This window comes from Orycteropus afer, unplaced genomic scaffold (genome assembly GCF_000298275.1).
Source record: "Orycteropus afer afer isolate SDZICR_OR568_19922 unplaced genomic scaffold, OryAfe1.0 scaffold00163, whole genome shotgun sequence".
In the NCBI taxonomy this organism is placed as follows: Eukaryota; Metazoa; Chordata; class Mammalia; order Tubulidentata; family Orycteropodidae; genus Orycteropus; species Orycteropus afer.
Genome location: NW_006921750.1, coordinates 708786 through 722566, shown reverse-complemented (window position 1 = coordinate 722566; position 13781 = coordinate 708786). Strand labels below are relative to the sequence as shown.

Genomic DNA, 13781 nt, shown 5'->3' with positions numbered 1-13781 from the left:
TTTTTTTGCTGCTCTTTTCCCAATAGTTGGAGATGTTGAGTTAAGATGTTGATTTGGGCTCTTTCTTCTTTTTTGATGTGTGCATTTATTGTTATAAATTGACCTCTGATCACTGTTTTTGCTGTGTCCCAAAGATTTTGGTATGTTGTGTTTTCATTCTCATTTGATTCAAGAAGTTTTTAATTTCATTTTTAAATTCTTCTATTATCCAGTCAGAAGGAAGACTGGGCAATCCACTTCTGTAGTGATACTGTGTTGAAAACCCAAGGAGGGGATGCTCTGAGTCAAATCCAACTCAATGGCCGTGAATTTTTTTTTTTTTTTTTTGGTTTATTACCCAGTAGTTTTTAAGGAGGGTATTATTCAGTGTCCACGTGTTAGCTCTTTTTCTGTTGATCTTCCTAGTGTTGATTTCTAACTGGACAGCATTATGATCTGAGAAGATGCTTTGCAGTATTTCAATATTTTAAAATTTATTGGGCCTTGATTTATGGTCTAACATATGGCCAATTCTATAGAATGTTCCATATATGCTGGAAAAGAAAGTATATTGTGCTTTTTTTGGGTGAAGTGCTCTGTAGATGTCTGTAAGGACAAGTTGGTGGATTGTACTGTTTAGTTCTCCTGTTGAGTTTCTTTCCAGGTATTCTATCTTTTCTTCAAAGTGAGGCATTAAAGTTTCCTTCTATTACTGTGGAGTCATCAATTTGTCTTTTCAATTCTGTTAAAGTCTACTTTATGTATTTTGGGGTTCTTTCATTGGGAGCATAGATATTTATTATGGTTATATCCTCTTGTTCAACTGATCCTTTAATCATTATATAATGTCCTTCTAAGTTTCTTATGGTGGTTTTTATCTTAAAGTCTATTTTATCAGAAATTAATATTGCTACTCCTGCTCTCTTTTGGTTGCCATTTGCTTGGTATATCTTTTTTCAACCTTTGATTTTTAGTCTATTTTTATCTTTATGTCTACATTGAATCTCTTGTAGATGGCGTATCGATGGGTCATGTTTTCTTATCCAGTGTTCAACACTCTGTCTCTTGAGTGGGACATTTAAACCATTTACATTCAATGTAATTATTGACAAACATGAACTTTTTTATTTCATTTTGTTATGCATTTTTTTTGTAGTGTTGCTGATTTCCTTGTTCCATATAATTTTTTTGTGCTGAGCTCATTGTTTGTAAGTTGTGTTATCATCTCCTTCATTGCTATTGTTTCAGTATTTGCTAAGTATTTGTGCTTGTCCTCTTTTTTTATCTTGACCCGAGTTTAATATTTTTCTATGAGGTTACCCTGCAATTTATAATTTTCTTCCCAAATGTGAAACCGTCTTTTCTATCTTGCAATTGTCATGACTTCCTCATCATTTAGAATTTCTTTAAATTACACTATTTATTCCATTTTTTGGTTTGCAGTTGTCCTCATTTACCAATTGATATCTCTGGTTCCCTGTTTACAGCCTTGTAAGCTTATTTTATTTTGGATACTTCTGTAACTAGGTTGGTTTCTGGCTTATGTCATCATGTGTGTTAATCAACGGTTGTTTTTTGTTGTTGTTAGTTCTCTATCTGAAGGACTCCCATTAGCGTCTTTTGTAAACTTGGTCTAGTTTTAATAAATGCCCCTAATTTCTGCTTATCTGGAAATCTCCTAATTTCACTCTCATATATGATAGACAGTTGATAGACTGTCTCAAATTTGATAGACAATTTTACTATGTATGAACTTCTTGGTTGAAGATTTTTCCTTTTGGGTTTTATTTGTATCATCCCAATGCATTCTCATCTGCATCGCTTCTGCTGAGAAATTGGAGCTTAGTCTTATTTTCTGCCCTTTGTAGGTATCTATCTTTAGTTTCTCCTGTGATGCTTTAGGATTCTTTCTTTGTCTTTTAATTTTGATAAGTTTGATGAGTCTTGGTGATTTTCTTTTGGGGTATATCCACTTGGAGTTCACTGAACTTCTTCAATGGACATATTCTCATTTTTCATCACATTAGGGAAATTTTCTTCCAACAAATCATTGACAATTTCCTCTGTGGTTTCATCTGTTTCTTCCTGTCCTGGAATTCTAATCACATGTAGGTTACTTCTGTTGATGGTATCCCACATGAACCTTAGGGTTTCTTCATTATGTTTTAATCTTTTGTCTGATTGATCCCTTAACAAAGTAGTATTGAGGTATTTATCCGCAATCTCATTAATTCTGTCTTCCATTGATTCAATTCTACTCCTTTGTCCATTCAATGTGTTATCTATTTCTGAAATCTTAGTTATTAATCTTCTGGATTTCTGTTTGCTGTTTTTGTATCATATCCAATTTTTTATTTTGTCAATCTGTTCTTATATTGCTTTCCTAAATTGTTCTGGAGTTTCAGCTGTGTTTTCCTTGATTTTGTCAGTGTTTTCCTTGATTTGTCTCTCAATCCATTGACGGTACCTGAATATAATTCTTTTGAATTCCTTATCAGGGAGTTCTAATACTGGTTCTTCCTTGGGGATGTTTTCAGGGTTTGTAATCCTGGCCCTTTGTTTCTATTACTATATCTTGCTTTTCTTTGTGGGCTGTGATGGTCTGTTGTCTCCAAGACATTATGATGTTGCTGTATTTATACTTGTAGTTGTATGTTGGTGTGATTCATGTAGGACTTTTTTTTTCCCTTTATTTTTTGATATATCTGTGTACGCAGGGTACTGTGCTCCTCTATTCACCAGTTGTTAGCACTTAGGCACCCACCACCTGTCTCCTGGTGGGTGTAATAGAGAATGAGAGTGTGTGTACAGGTCTCTGTTAGCTGTTCAAAAAGAGCAGTTAAGGGTGAGTTGAGTTGGTAATGGCTGCCATCTATTGTCGGTCAGCTTGTGCAAAAAGGTGGCTTTCACCCAGTGGGTGGCACTGCAGGAGGTGCAGGTTTCGTGTGAACAGTTGCTGTCTCCTACTCAGATAAAGATGGGGCAATCTACTTCCATAGTGATACTGCCTCAGAAACCCAAGGAGGGGTCGCTATGAGTTGGGCAGACTCGACGGCACATAACAACAACAACAACACTCAGACAAAAAAAAAAAATAAAACAATGAGAACAAAAAACTCAAACTGCATAAAGAAATAGGAACAATAATAATAGAAAACAGAAATACAATAAATAAAAAATTTTCAAAATATATAAAAAATGATAAAAGTAAGATAAGGCAAGAAAGAGTAAAATTAAAAAAAAAAACCCACAATATCTGGGGAGGGCAGAATGAGAAAAAAAGAGCAAAAGTAAAAGATTAGGGAAAACTGCAAAAGGAAAAACAAGAGATGGAAAGAACCAAAAGGAAAAAAAAAAAAAGGAGGGAATGAGGAAAAGGGATGAGGGAAGAAAAAAAATTAAAAAAGAACCAGAGATGGTAAAAGGGTGGGGGGAGGAAGAAAGGAGGAAAATAAATATAATTTAAAAACAAACAAAAACAAAACTGTAGGGGGCAGGGCACAGCATCCAGTGTCTGCCAGGGCACAGACCAGGATGAAGCCCTCACAGATCAACAAGGTGGGTGGAGGCAGGGGGATGGCCACACCCTTGTTCACCAACAGGCATGGGGCACAAGAGTAACAAGGGTAATATTGCACCTCTCCATTCATCAGTTTCCAGTGTGGCTGCCCGTGCTTTCCTTGGGAGGTGAAGTGAACTCCCAGGTTACAGTTCAAGCAAGAACGTCAACTACACACACTCAAAATGGCTGTGCCAACTGCTTGGAAACATCCAAAATGGTTCCACTCTCAGGATAGCCGCCAGCAGTCCACAGGTCTGCCTGTCCACCTCCTTGCTGTTCTACCTTCTGGTAGTCAGGCACCAATGCAGTCCTTGCCCATGCAGCTTTGGTTAGCAGAACTGACTCTCAGGCTGCTATTAGGAAATATTCAAAATGGCTATGCCATCAGGACAGCCAGCAGTTCTCAGCTCTGTTTGTCTCCTTACTCACTGTTTCATTCAAGTTCTTCTACTAGTTAGTATTTATCTACTTACTTATTCTTCCCTTCAAAGTTCATGGTTCCAAGATTGTCTTCTGTATCAGTTTCAATTGGTTTTTCATTGCTTTGTTACAGAGGGTCTGTGTAGCCTGTCTACCAATTCCACCATCTTGCTGGAACTCCTCCCCTCACCTTGTTCTTGAGCTTGAATCCAGTTCACCTTGTCCCTAATACACATCCATCCTTCCATCCCCTACCTACAGCCCCTCCAGGGAGGAGAGTTTCCACTGGCTGCCCGTAATCTGACATGTAGCACTTACCACTGGCTCTTGGCCCAGAGAACTCATCTCTCCTTTCCACACCATCCTATAGGGCCAATGTTGTCTCTGCATCTTCACAATGAGTCAGTTCCTTGTCAGGGCATCCCAACAGTAAGGCCCCCACAGGAAAAAGCAGTCTTCCCTACATCTCTTTGTCACTTCCCTTGATATGGTCTGTTTTCATTCCTTTTATCCTCTTCACTTTTCCCCATCTTCCATCATTGGTATCTTGGGAACACTGAGAGAGACTGACTCCATGACAGAGACACAAGTGAAACTGCCATAGCTACTTTTCTTTGGGATGAACACAGAAAACAGCACCCCTGAATAGCAGTACTCTTGGTGCTGCTATTTACCCACTCCATCTTAAGTTACTTTTCTGAAGAACAGCAAAGCCATCAGCACCTCTCTGTGCTGAGAAACTGCATGTGTGAGATTAGCTGTTTCCCCATACTTCCTTCACTATATTCCTTTCTGGCTTTCTGGAAGGAAGGCTAGGAGACCTAAATATACAAAGTCAGCCATGACTTTGTCTCTCACTATCTCACTCACAAACTCAGATAGCCCCAGAATCATAAGTGAACACCTAAGAATTTACCTGCTTTCCTGATCCGACCACAAAAACTCCTCCGAGGATAAAGCCTTCGCCTTCCAGATTTCCAGAGAAGCCTCCATTCCGGGCCCGGAAGAAGTTGTACCAGACACCAAGACGGACAAATCCCATAAACATCATCTTTCGCCTTTGGGGACCATAGAACTTTTTCTGCAGGAATGAGATAGACAGACCCCACATCAATAGCTGTATGCCTGCTTTTCCAGGGGTCAATGTTCCCAATAGGGCATTCCTCCTTAGGCAAAGACTAAGCCTGCTGGTTTGGGATCTCCCTTTCACCCAATATACATAGCTCCCATTAAGTAATATCCTCAACCTGCCCAGGGAAACAGAAGATCCTACTGGGTGAAGCAGTCCTGACCTAGGGAAATAGATCTGCAGCTTTCTTCTCTGAGTCAAACTTCTCATTAGTGATGCACAAGGTTCCTGTGCCTGACAGGGTTATAACAGTCCTTCATTCTCGAGATGTAGGGGTAGAGGAGAAAGAAATATGCTGCAAAGAATTAGGGTTAGGGTTTATAACAGACCCCACTCACACAGTGGCACATACTGAGTGGGGTTCCAGCTATTCTTCAGCCTCAGGGGTCAAACCTCAGAAAGGACTTAAGCACTGCAAAGAGAATATTTAGGCACCCAGTCATGTTCTTTCCGTTCAGAGGATTATGAGAGCTCTTCCAAGTTCAGAGCAGCTAGAAGGGAGGCAGCCGCCAGCTGTAGGCCAGATATATATATATCTATATATCTATATATATATCTATATATATCTATATATCTATAGATATATCTATAGATATATAGATATATATATATCTATATATCTATAGATATATATAGCTTGGGCCCCAAGCTCTAACAAGTGAGCACGGTCCTCCCCAGACAATCCGTATTGATGGGCTTAGCTCACACACCTTTTCGTCCAGGAAGATTTCTCCTTTGAAATATGGCTGGAAGTCTTTTACTTCAGTCCTGACCTGCTCCTTCACCACTGCATAGAGGGGGACACCCAGCTCATCCAACTTGGGTTTCAGGGAAGACAGGTCTGCAGCCTCCTGCAGAAGACAGAAGGTCAGAGGCGTGCACATCTGTGGCCCTGTGGCCAACAGACATCTGCTCCCATAGTCCCTGCCCTCCATCACGCAGGGCCCAAGCACAGCTGGTACTAAATGTAGTGGAATGAAGGCAGCAAAACCACCAGAACAATCAAGGCCTGGATAGCTCAGCATAAGCCTGTCCCAGCTAGGTACCTGGCCTTAGTGTAGGGCATCAGACCTCCTCCCCAGTCCAGACTTCTTGTCTTTCCAAGGAAGGAGAGAGAAGTCTCAGTTTATGGATGTCCTGACATCACAGTGGATCCAAACATTGGATCCACCCATTGCCACAATGCATTTCCCCTTCCCCTTCTTCCAGCTCTTCCCCTGTGCTAGAACAAACTAGCTCAGGGGCCTATTAGACAGACAAACTCATGCTGTGGGAATGGCTGCCTCCACACCTTTGCTCAGTCATTCCCCTCCCCTGCAATAATCCTCCTTTCCTTCTCTAGTGCAAAACCTACACTTGGAAAAGTGTGCCTGGCCAGCCTGGAATGAAACTCCCATTCTCTGTGCATACTCCATCTGCCCTGATTGGTGACTTTTTTGTCCTAAGTCTCCATGTTACCACCCACTTAAATATTGTCACTTAGGTTCCCAAAGTTATTTCGTGGTTAGAAACTACTTCTTCCATTTCTTGGTATCCTTTGGTGCCTGGCACATGACTAGGTATATACAAAAAACAACACCTGAAAGTCTAAAGGTGGTCAATGCGGAGAATGTAGCAGAGCTGAGTGGAACAGACAGCCCTGACTCTTTTGAAACATGTGCTGGATGAATAATCAAAACTACATGTGTTATGGTAAAGCTTCAACTTAAGAACAAATTACTTTTTCACATTTGGTGGTAGAACTAGTGCTTTCCTCCAGTGCTTGCCACTGCTATATGGTGGTAACTACTTTTAATTTGTCATCTATTTTTTAGAACAAGAAAAAGGCATAGCAAATGAAGTAGAGATGATTACAAAGCACTTATCAAGAGCTTTAGTACATGGCAACCTCTGCCCTAGAGCAGAGAGGACAATGTGGAGTCAGAAGTGGTCAGTAACTGCCTGTTCATGAGCTAAAAGGTTTTAATCACTCTTTCTGGACTCTTTCCTCTGGGTGTATCACTATGCAAAGCCATGAAGTAGAAACCAGTGACACACCTCTTCCCCAGGCCACTCAACATGACTCATACCAACGCCTTTTTGAAACCTAAGTTTCCACAAAATGCTATGCCACATCCTTTTTGAAACCTAAGTTTCCACAAAATGCTATGCCAGGGCACAGACCCAGAGCACAGGAAAACAAGTTACAATCGATAAGGGAGAGCAGCGCTCTTTGAACCTTTTTGGTTTAACTTACATGGAGAAATCAAGTCACAACAGGCTTCCATTTTGGTATTTGGAACCAGAGCCTATGAATAGTTTAGGTTACACCAGAACCCAAAAAAAACAAACCCACTGCCATCAAGTTGATTCCAACTCATAGCGACCCTTTAGGACAGAGCAAAACTGCCATACAGAGTTTCTGAGGCTGTAAATCTTGATGAAAGTATATTGCTTCAATCTTTCAGCAAAGCAGCTGGTGGGTTCAAACCACCAACCTTTTAGTTAGCAGCTGAATGACTTAACCACTACACCACCAGAACATACAACGCAACGCACTGTTGTCAAGTCAAATCCGACTCATAGCGACCCCTCCTCGGGTTTCCGAGGTGGTATCACTATGGAAGTAGATTGTCCAACCTTGCTTCCAAGGAGTGGCTGATGGGTTTGAACTGCCAGCTTTCTGGTTAGCAGTCAAATGCCTTAGACACTATGCCACCAGAGCTCCCACCAGTACACAGTGAGGTGGAAACAGACTGCAGATGGATTTAAGGGTGCTATCATCTGACCTTAAAATAAGGGATCATCCTGGATTATTTTATCTGGGTGGGTGCGGTGTAATCACAAGGGTCCCGAAATGTGGAAGGGGGAGGTAGAAGAGTCAGTGATAGAGTGATTTGATATGAAAGACTCGACTGGCCATTGCTGCCTTTGAAGATGAAGGAGGGGGCCACAAGCCAAGACCTGCAGGCAGCATCTGGAAGGTGGAAAGGCAAGGATATAGGTCCTCCCCTAGTGCCTCCAGAAGGAACCAGCCCTGCTGATTCCTTGACTTTAGTCCAGTGAGACATATTTTAGACTTCTGACCTCTACAACTATAAGATGGTAAATTTGTGCTGTTTTAAGTCACGTGGTAATCTGTTACAGTAGCCATAGAAAACTCATACACCTTCTAACAGCATTGTGACTTTGTCACAATCTCTCTGAGCCTGTTTCCCCTTCTGTATAATGAGAATAACAAGAAGCTGTATTTTTCAGGGATTCAAGTGAGAAACCAATGAGACAGCAAACATAATGGTGACTGCATGTAATGCACTGCAGTGCATAATATGCACCTAGCAGTGTAAACAGGATTTTTGCCAGCCTAGTCAGGTAAGCATGGAAGAGACCATGATGGCTGACATACAATGCCTCTGGACCAGGAGTTAGTCAAAGGAAGGAGGAGGACAACTAGGATGGCAAATTTGTCTCCAGAACAGGGATACTGTAATTCTCAGCTCTCCCCAGCCTAAACATTGATATGAGAACCCAGATCTTCTGCCCTGATACTAGCTTGGCCAACCTGTGCGACTACGATAGGTCCCCAATATGCCCTGGCCCTTGGTTTATCCATCTGTAAAGAGACATGCTGGACTCAAGTCATTCCACTGTTTCCTCTAACACTAGCATTTTGTGTTTCAAAAATCACAGCTACTGCTTTCTCTTGACATACTGAACAGGTAACAATAGCTTCCATTTATGGGACCAGCTGGAGACTGCCCACTTAAGGAGTTTCAATAACCACCTATCAAACTTTCATGCTGACTGCACTCATATTATTGGCCATACTGAAATCCTACTGATCTTATGCCAAGGACATACAGTATGGCAAAAGAGCTACCAATTCTAGTGTGTGGTGCTCAGGTGTCTAGGACAGACTCCAGGCAGGTCTCCAGAACAGGCAGACTGGTGGGTTATCCTGTAAGTATGACCTTGTGGAGCTTCCTCATATACCACACCTGTGCAAGGGCTCAGTATCCTGTATCAATAATAAACCAGACCTCTCATTTTAATGAGGCTATCCCTGGGCTAAGCATAAGGAACACAGAATTGTCCCTGAACCTAATGAAACAGAAACACAGTCCAGGATACAGGTAGTATAACATACGGTAAAAGGGTTTGGGAGTACCAAAAAAACTCAGGTGTTAAAGAAGTGAGAGCCAAGACAAGAACAGATATATGCACACCCATGTTCACTGCAGTGCTATTTACAATAGCAAAAAGATGGAAACAACTGAGGTGCCCATCAACAGAAGAATGGATAACCAAACTATGGTACATACACACAATGGAATACTATGCAACCCTGAAGAATAATGTAGAATCTGCAAAACACCGTATAATGTGGATGAACTTAGAGGACATTATGCTGAGTGAAATAAGTCATCACAGAAGGATAAATATTGTATTCATTATTGCAAAAAGTCAAGAATAGGTCTATATATGGAAGGAAATTTTCTTTGTTACCAGGTGTGGGAGGGTAGAGGAGGGAACACTACAAAAAGATGGGGGAAGGGGGGTGAAAGTCTCTTGTGTTGTAATCCCAGCAGGAGATGGTGAACTGTTAAATTAACAAAAACAGAGCATAAGTCAAAAGAAATACCTAGAGCAAACAATAGAGACCAGACCAGTGTTAACCAAGGGCTAAAGTGGGTCTACAGATCTTTGGTCCTGGCTGTAAACTTGCCAAGATCCTTTTAACTGAAAAGACCCTCAAGTGTACTTACCTCTCGACACAGGAAACAGCCTGGCCTCCGCACAGCCATAATCACAGCTCCATTCTTTTCCCAAAGCTCCTTTGCTTTGAAAGTCCTGGGTTCTGAAGGAAAAGAAAACTTACCATCTCCCCTAGCCCAGTCCACCAGACTCACAACCATTAAGGATGTCCTAAACCTTACTGGGCCCATCCCAAGTCAGAAATCAGGGTTAGCAGAGGATGAGGGCAGACATTTCATATGTGGGAAAAGGCAAGGAGGAATCACATTCAGGGAATGTTCAGCCTCCTGCGGAAAATTAATGTAGTGTATACGAAGGTAAAGCCAAAAGGCTCCCTCCTCTATCTATTTTTAAACTTGAAAACCCTAAACTGGCAGATTACTAGGAAACAGCAATTTCCTTTTTTTTTTTTTTTTTGTCATATCATTGAGCATCCTAACAATCCTTTAGGAAAGAAAATAGCGAAAATCTGGAAGTGATTATACACTTGGACAAAAATAAGTCCCATTCTTAAAAACATTTGAAGAAATTAAGTCAATAGAAATTTATTATTATTTTTTTTAATTAACCTAGCTATGTAAACTGCAACACTATCAATGGAGGAGTGGTAGATGATCAACAAGGAAATACTTTCAGGTAGTACAGTACAACATTTCAAACCACAGCTCCCTGTTCAGACTGAGTACGAATCTAGCTGTGTGAGCCTGGGCAAGCTATCTCTCCTCTCTGAATCTCAGACTCCTTACTTGTCATGTAACAGTAGCAACAGTAGCTAATAGTCTGGCCTGCAGGAATATTAAAATATGGATATAAAAGTGTCCACCACAGTGTCTGTAGTAGAGAGGTGGCTCACTAAGTATGAAGCTGTATTATTACTTCCCAGAGGGATCTATATCTACCTAGCAGGAATGATATGTTAGGAAAAAAGGTGGGGTGTGGTGGTGGTAGGGGAACAAAATCTATAATCAAACAAGACTGGTAAACACTGGGATAAACAGGTGTCTATCTGCAAGGCTTCTTAAGTCTCCTGCTAATGTAGCCTACATTACAAATCTTCACAATCACAGTTCCTGTTTTCCCTCAACACTGAATAGTTGACAGTGGATTCTATTGCAGGGCCAAGCTGGAGATTGCCTAGTCAATGAGCTCCAATGATCATTTGCCAGCTGTACCCATCTATCAGCATGACTGAAATCCTCCAAGCTTCAAATTCAATGCCAAGGATACACAGTGAGGCAATAGAGCTGCAAGTTTGAGTGTGTGGGCTCAGCTATCCAGGAATGACTCCAGGTAGGTTCCCAGAAAAAGCAGAGTAGTGGGTTATCCTACAAGTGTGACCTTGTACAGCTTCCCAATATGCTGTAGCTGTGTCATTAATAATGGCTGAGTACCCCGTATCAGTAAATAAACTAGACCTCTCATTTTAATAATCCTATCCCTGTGCTAATCATCAGGAACATGGGATAGGACAAATAGTGTTTCTCAAAGTTATTTGACTCAGGAACCTCCTTTTCATGAAGATCTCATGAGCTTGGAATTCCTCAGAAAACACTTTGAAAGGGCTGGTTTAGTAAGCAATTGTACAGCATTTCTAAATATCATGGAGCAATTTATCAATATAATTATAGACAACAGTAGAAGGTGAAAAACTTTTAGTAAGGAAAAACTAAAATTTAATAAGCACTTACACCAAGAGCACAACTACATAAAAATATGTATACATGAAGAGGAATATATAAAAGTGATTATTGTGGTAGGGTAATGGAACTATTGGTAATTTAAAAAGTCTTACTATATGTTCCCTAATGTTGCTATATAGGCTTTTCAATAAAAAGCTGTTTAGAAGGAAATAAAGCAAAAAAAAAAAAAGTAATCCTGAATCCCAGCACTTTGGAAAAGTACTGAGACTGGTGGGTCACTGCTTACCCTTCTCCAGTGTTTTCAGGTCTATGTCCTCCAGATACTCCAGTGTTGCTTTTTGGGTTTTTGACAGAAAGATATCTGTATTGGCCAGGAACAGTGCCACAGCAGCAGCCCCCAGTGCCCCCATACCAATGGACCACATCCCCATGGTGAAGAAACTGGGGTCCTGGAGGAAAGACATTTCTGAAGAATGAGAGGAAGGAAGAAGAAGTTACTGCTCCCAGAGAACAGCTAGAATCTGATCTCCCTTACAAAGTTCTAACTAGGCAGCTAGCCAGGAAGCAAAGAGAGTGGGGGAAGGGGCAGCGGCCAGCAGTGTCAGAGATGAGACCCGACAAGGACTACTGAGCACCCGCTGTTGCAAGAGCCTAGGAAGCCCATAGACATATGGCAGCTTCTACTTTGAGAAGCTCACCAGGTAGCCAGGAGCAACGATAGAGACACGACAGCCTTCCCACTTGGTTGTTTCCCTTTCCACCTGCCCCCAAGGTTGTGGCCTCCAGTCTGTGGTGCCCTTCCATATTGCATCCCCTCATTCCCATCCTGGTTGATGTCTGCATCTTTATAATCCACAGGCTCAGCAACTGCCTCCCTATGTAAGGGGCTGCATTCTCTTCTTTGATCAGGGGAGAGTCAGAACATCAATTACATCATTCTGTTAGCCTATCTTTCTCCCTCTTCAGTCTGCGATGCCTCAGAAACAGGGACCATAGCCTATCATCCAGCCCATCTGTGCCAGAAGAATCTCATTCGTGGTAAGCATGCAATCTCTGTAAATTTCCACCAACTGCAAATAGCTTTACTGCTTACTCATTATTGAAATAAAAGCTGCACAGGGGGGTAAAAAGAGACAATACATAAAATTAGAGTTGGCAAGACAGCAAATATCCCCTGAAAGTCTACCACACAGAGATGGTCACTGTTAAACTCTAGTATTTGATCTGACATTTTTTATCTTGGGAACAGAACTACATAGACAATTGCTAAATGAACAGAAGATGGGGGTTCTACCACCACTTTTTCCCCAGCTTAAGCCCAGGTGTCTCACTAAGGCTTCCACCAACTGTAAGGTAGAACTTCCCCATAGGACCTCATCTTTCTTCTGAGGAGTGGCTGATGGGTTTGAACTGCTGACCTTTTGCTTAGCAGTTGAATGCTTTAACCACTATGCCAACAGAGATCTGCTTCTTCTGAGCAGTTCATTTAGGAAATAAAAAAGGCACTTCTAAGCAAGGGACTATCAAATGAAAACAGCATTTAAGACAGAATAATTTAGTATCTCACAGAGAAGAAAAGGAAGGGAGGCCAGTATATGTGTCTGTGTCTGTGTCTGTGTGTGTGTGTGTGTGTGTGTCCAGGGAGGGCTGGTATTTTAGAATGGAGGGACTCAGCTGGGACAGGATAGATCTTACTACCTCACTGAAATACCCTAATCGTGGACTCGCAGTCCAGGCACCACCTGAGAGCTCACTGGAAACCACTCTACAGCCCCACCTCAGAACGGTGGAACCCCATACTGCCTTTTAATCAGATCAAAAGGCAGTTCATACGTCTGTTAAAGTTTAACAAGTACTGTCTTAGATCAAAGCATACAGGATTATGTGCCTGGCTGGCCATAAGCCACAGAATAAAATACAGCCTCTGGGGTGGTCTAGCCTTGGAAAGCTGGGTCCTTCACATTCCCTGGTCATTGTGGAAGAGCTGTCGTGGTGCTAATGACACCAGGATAAAAGGGACATGAACATATCTCCGTGCTTCTGTCTGAAGGCTCCACCTCATTCTAGTCTCAAGACCCAGATGCCTCAAGAAGCCTTCCAGAACTCTGCTCACCTTCAACTCCCACTCTGAGAGGTATTTATTCACTGTCTTCTTTGTCTTGTGTCCAGTCTCACCCAAAATCCTTCTGATGTGTTTGAAAAGCTGACATGGACCCATTTCCCTGTTTCCTCTTTCCGAATTGCCCATGTCCAGCATAGGGCCTATTTGGTACACAGAGGTCTCTACCAGTGTGTCTGACATGAGTTTAGGATTGAT

The 13781-nt window shown here is 41.7% G+C and overlaps 1 protein-coding gene across 1 annotated transcript in view; it reads right to left on the bottom strand.

The window, feature by feature from the left end:
* PRXL2A (peroxiredoxin like 2A) overlaps nucleotides 1-11928 on the bottom strand; it is a 17887-nt gene extending 5959 nt beyond the window's left edge. The window contains exons 1-4 of the mRNA XM_007946475.2: nucleotides 11751-11928; nucleotides 9836-9927; nucleotides 5801-5941; nucleotides 4878-5042 (exon numbers count right to left, since the gene is read on the bottom strand). Coding sequence (XP_007944666.1) covers nucleotides 4878-5042; nucleotides 5801-5941; nucleotides 9836-9927; nucleotides 11751-11928 — 576 coding nt within the window. The remainder of the gene's footprint in view (nucleotides 1-4877; nucleotides 5043-5800; nucleotides 5942-9835; nucleotides 9928-11750) is intronic.
* Between the last annotated feature and the right edge of the window lie 1853 nt (nucleotides 11929-13781).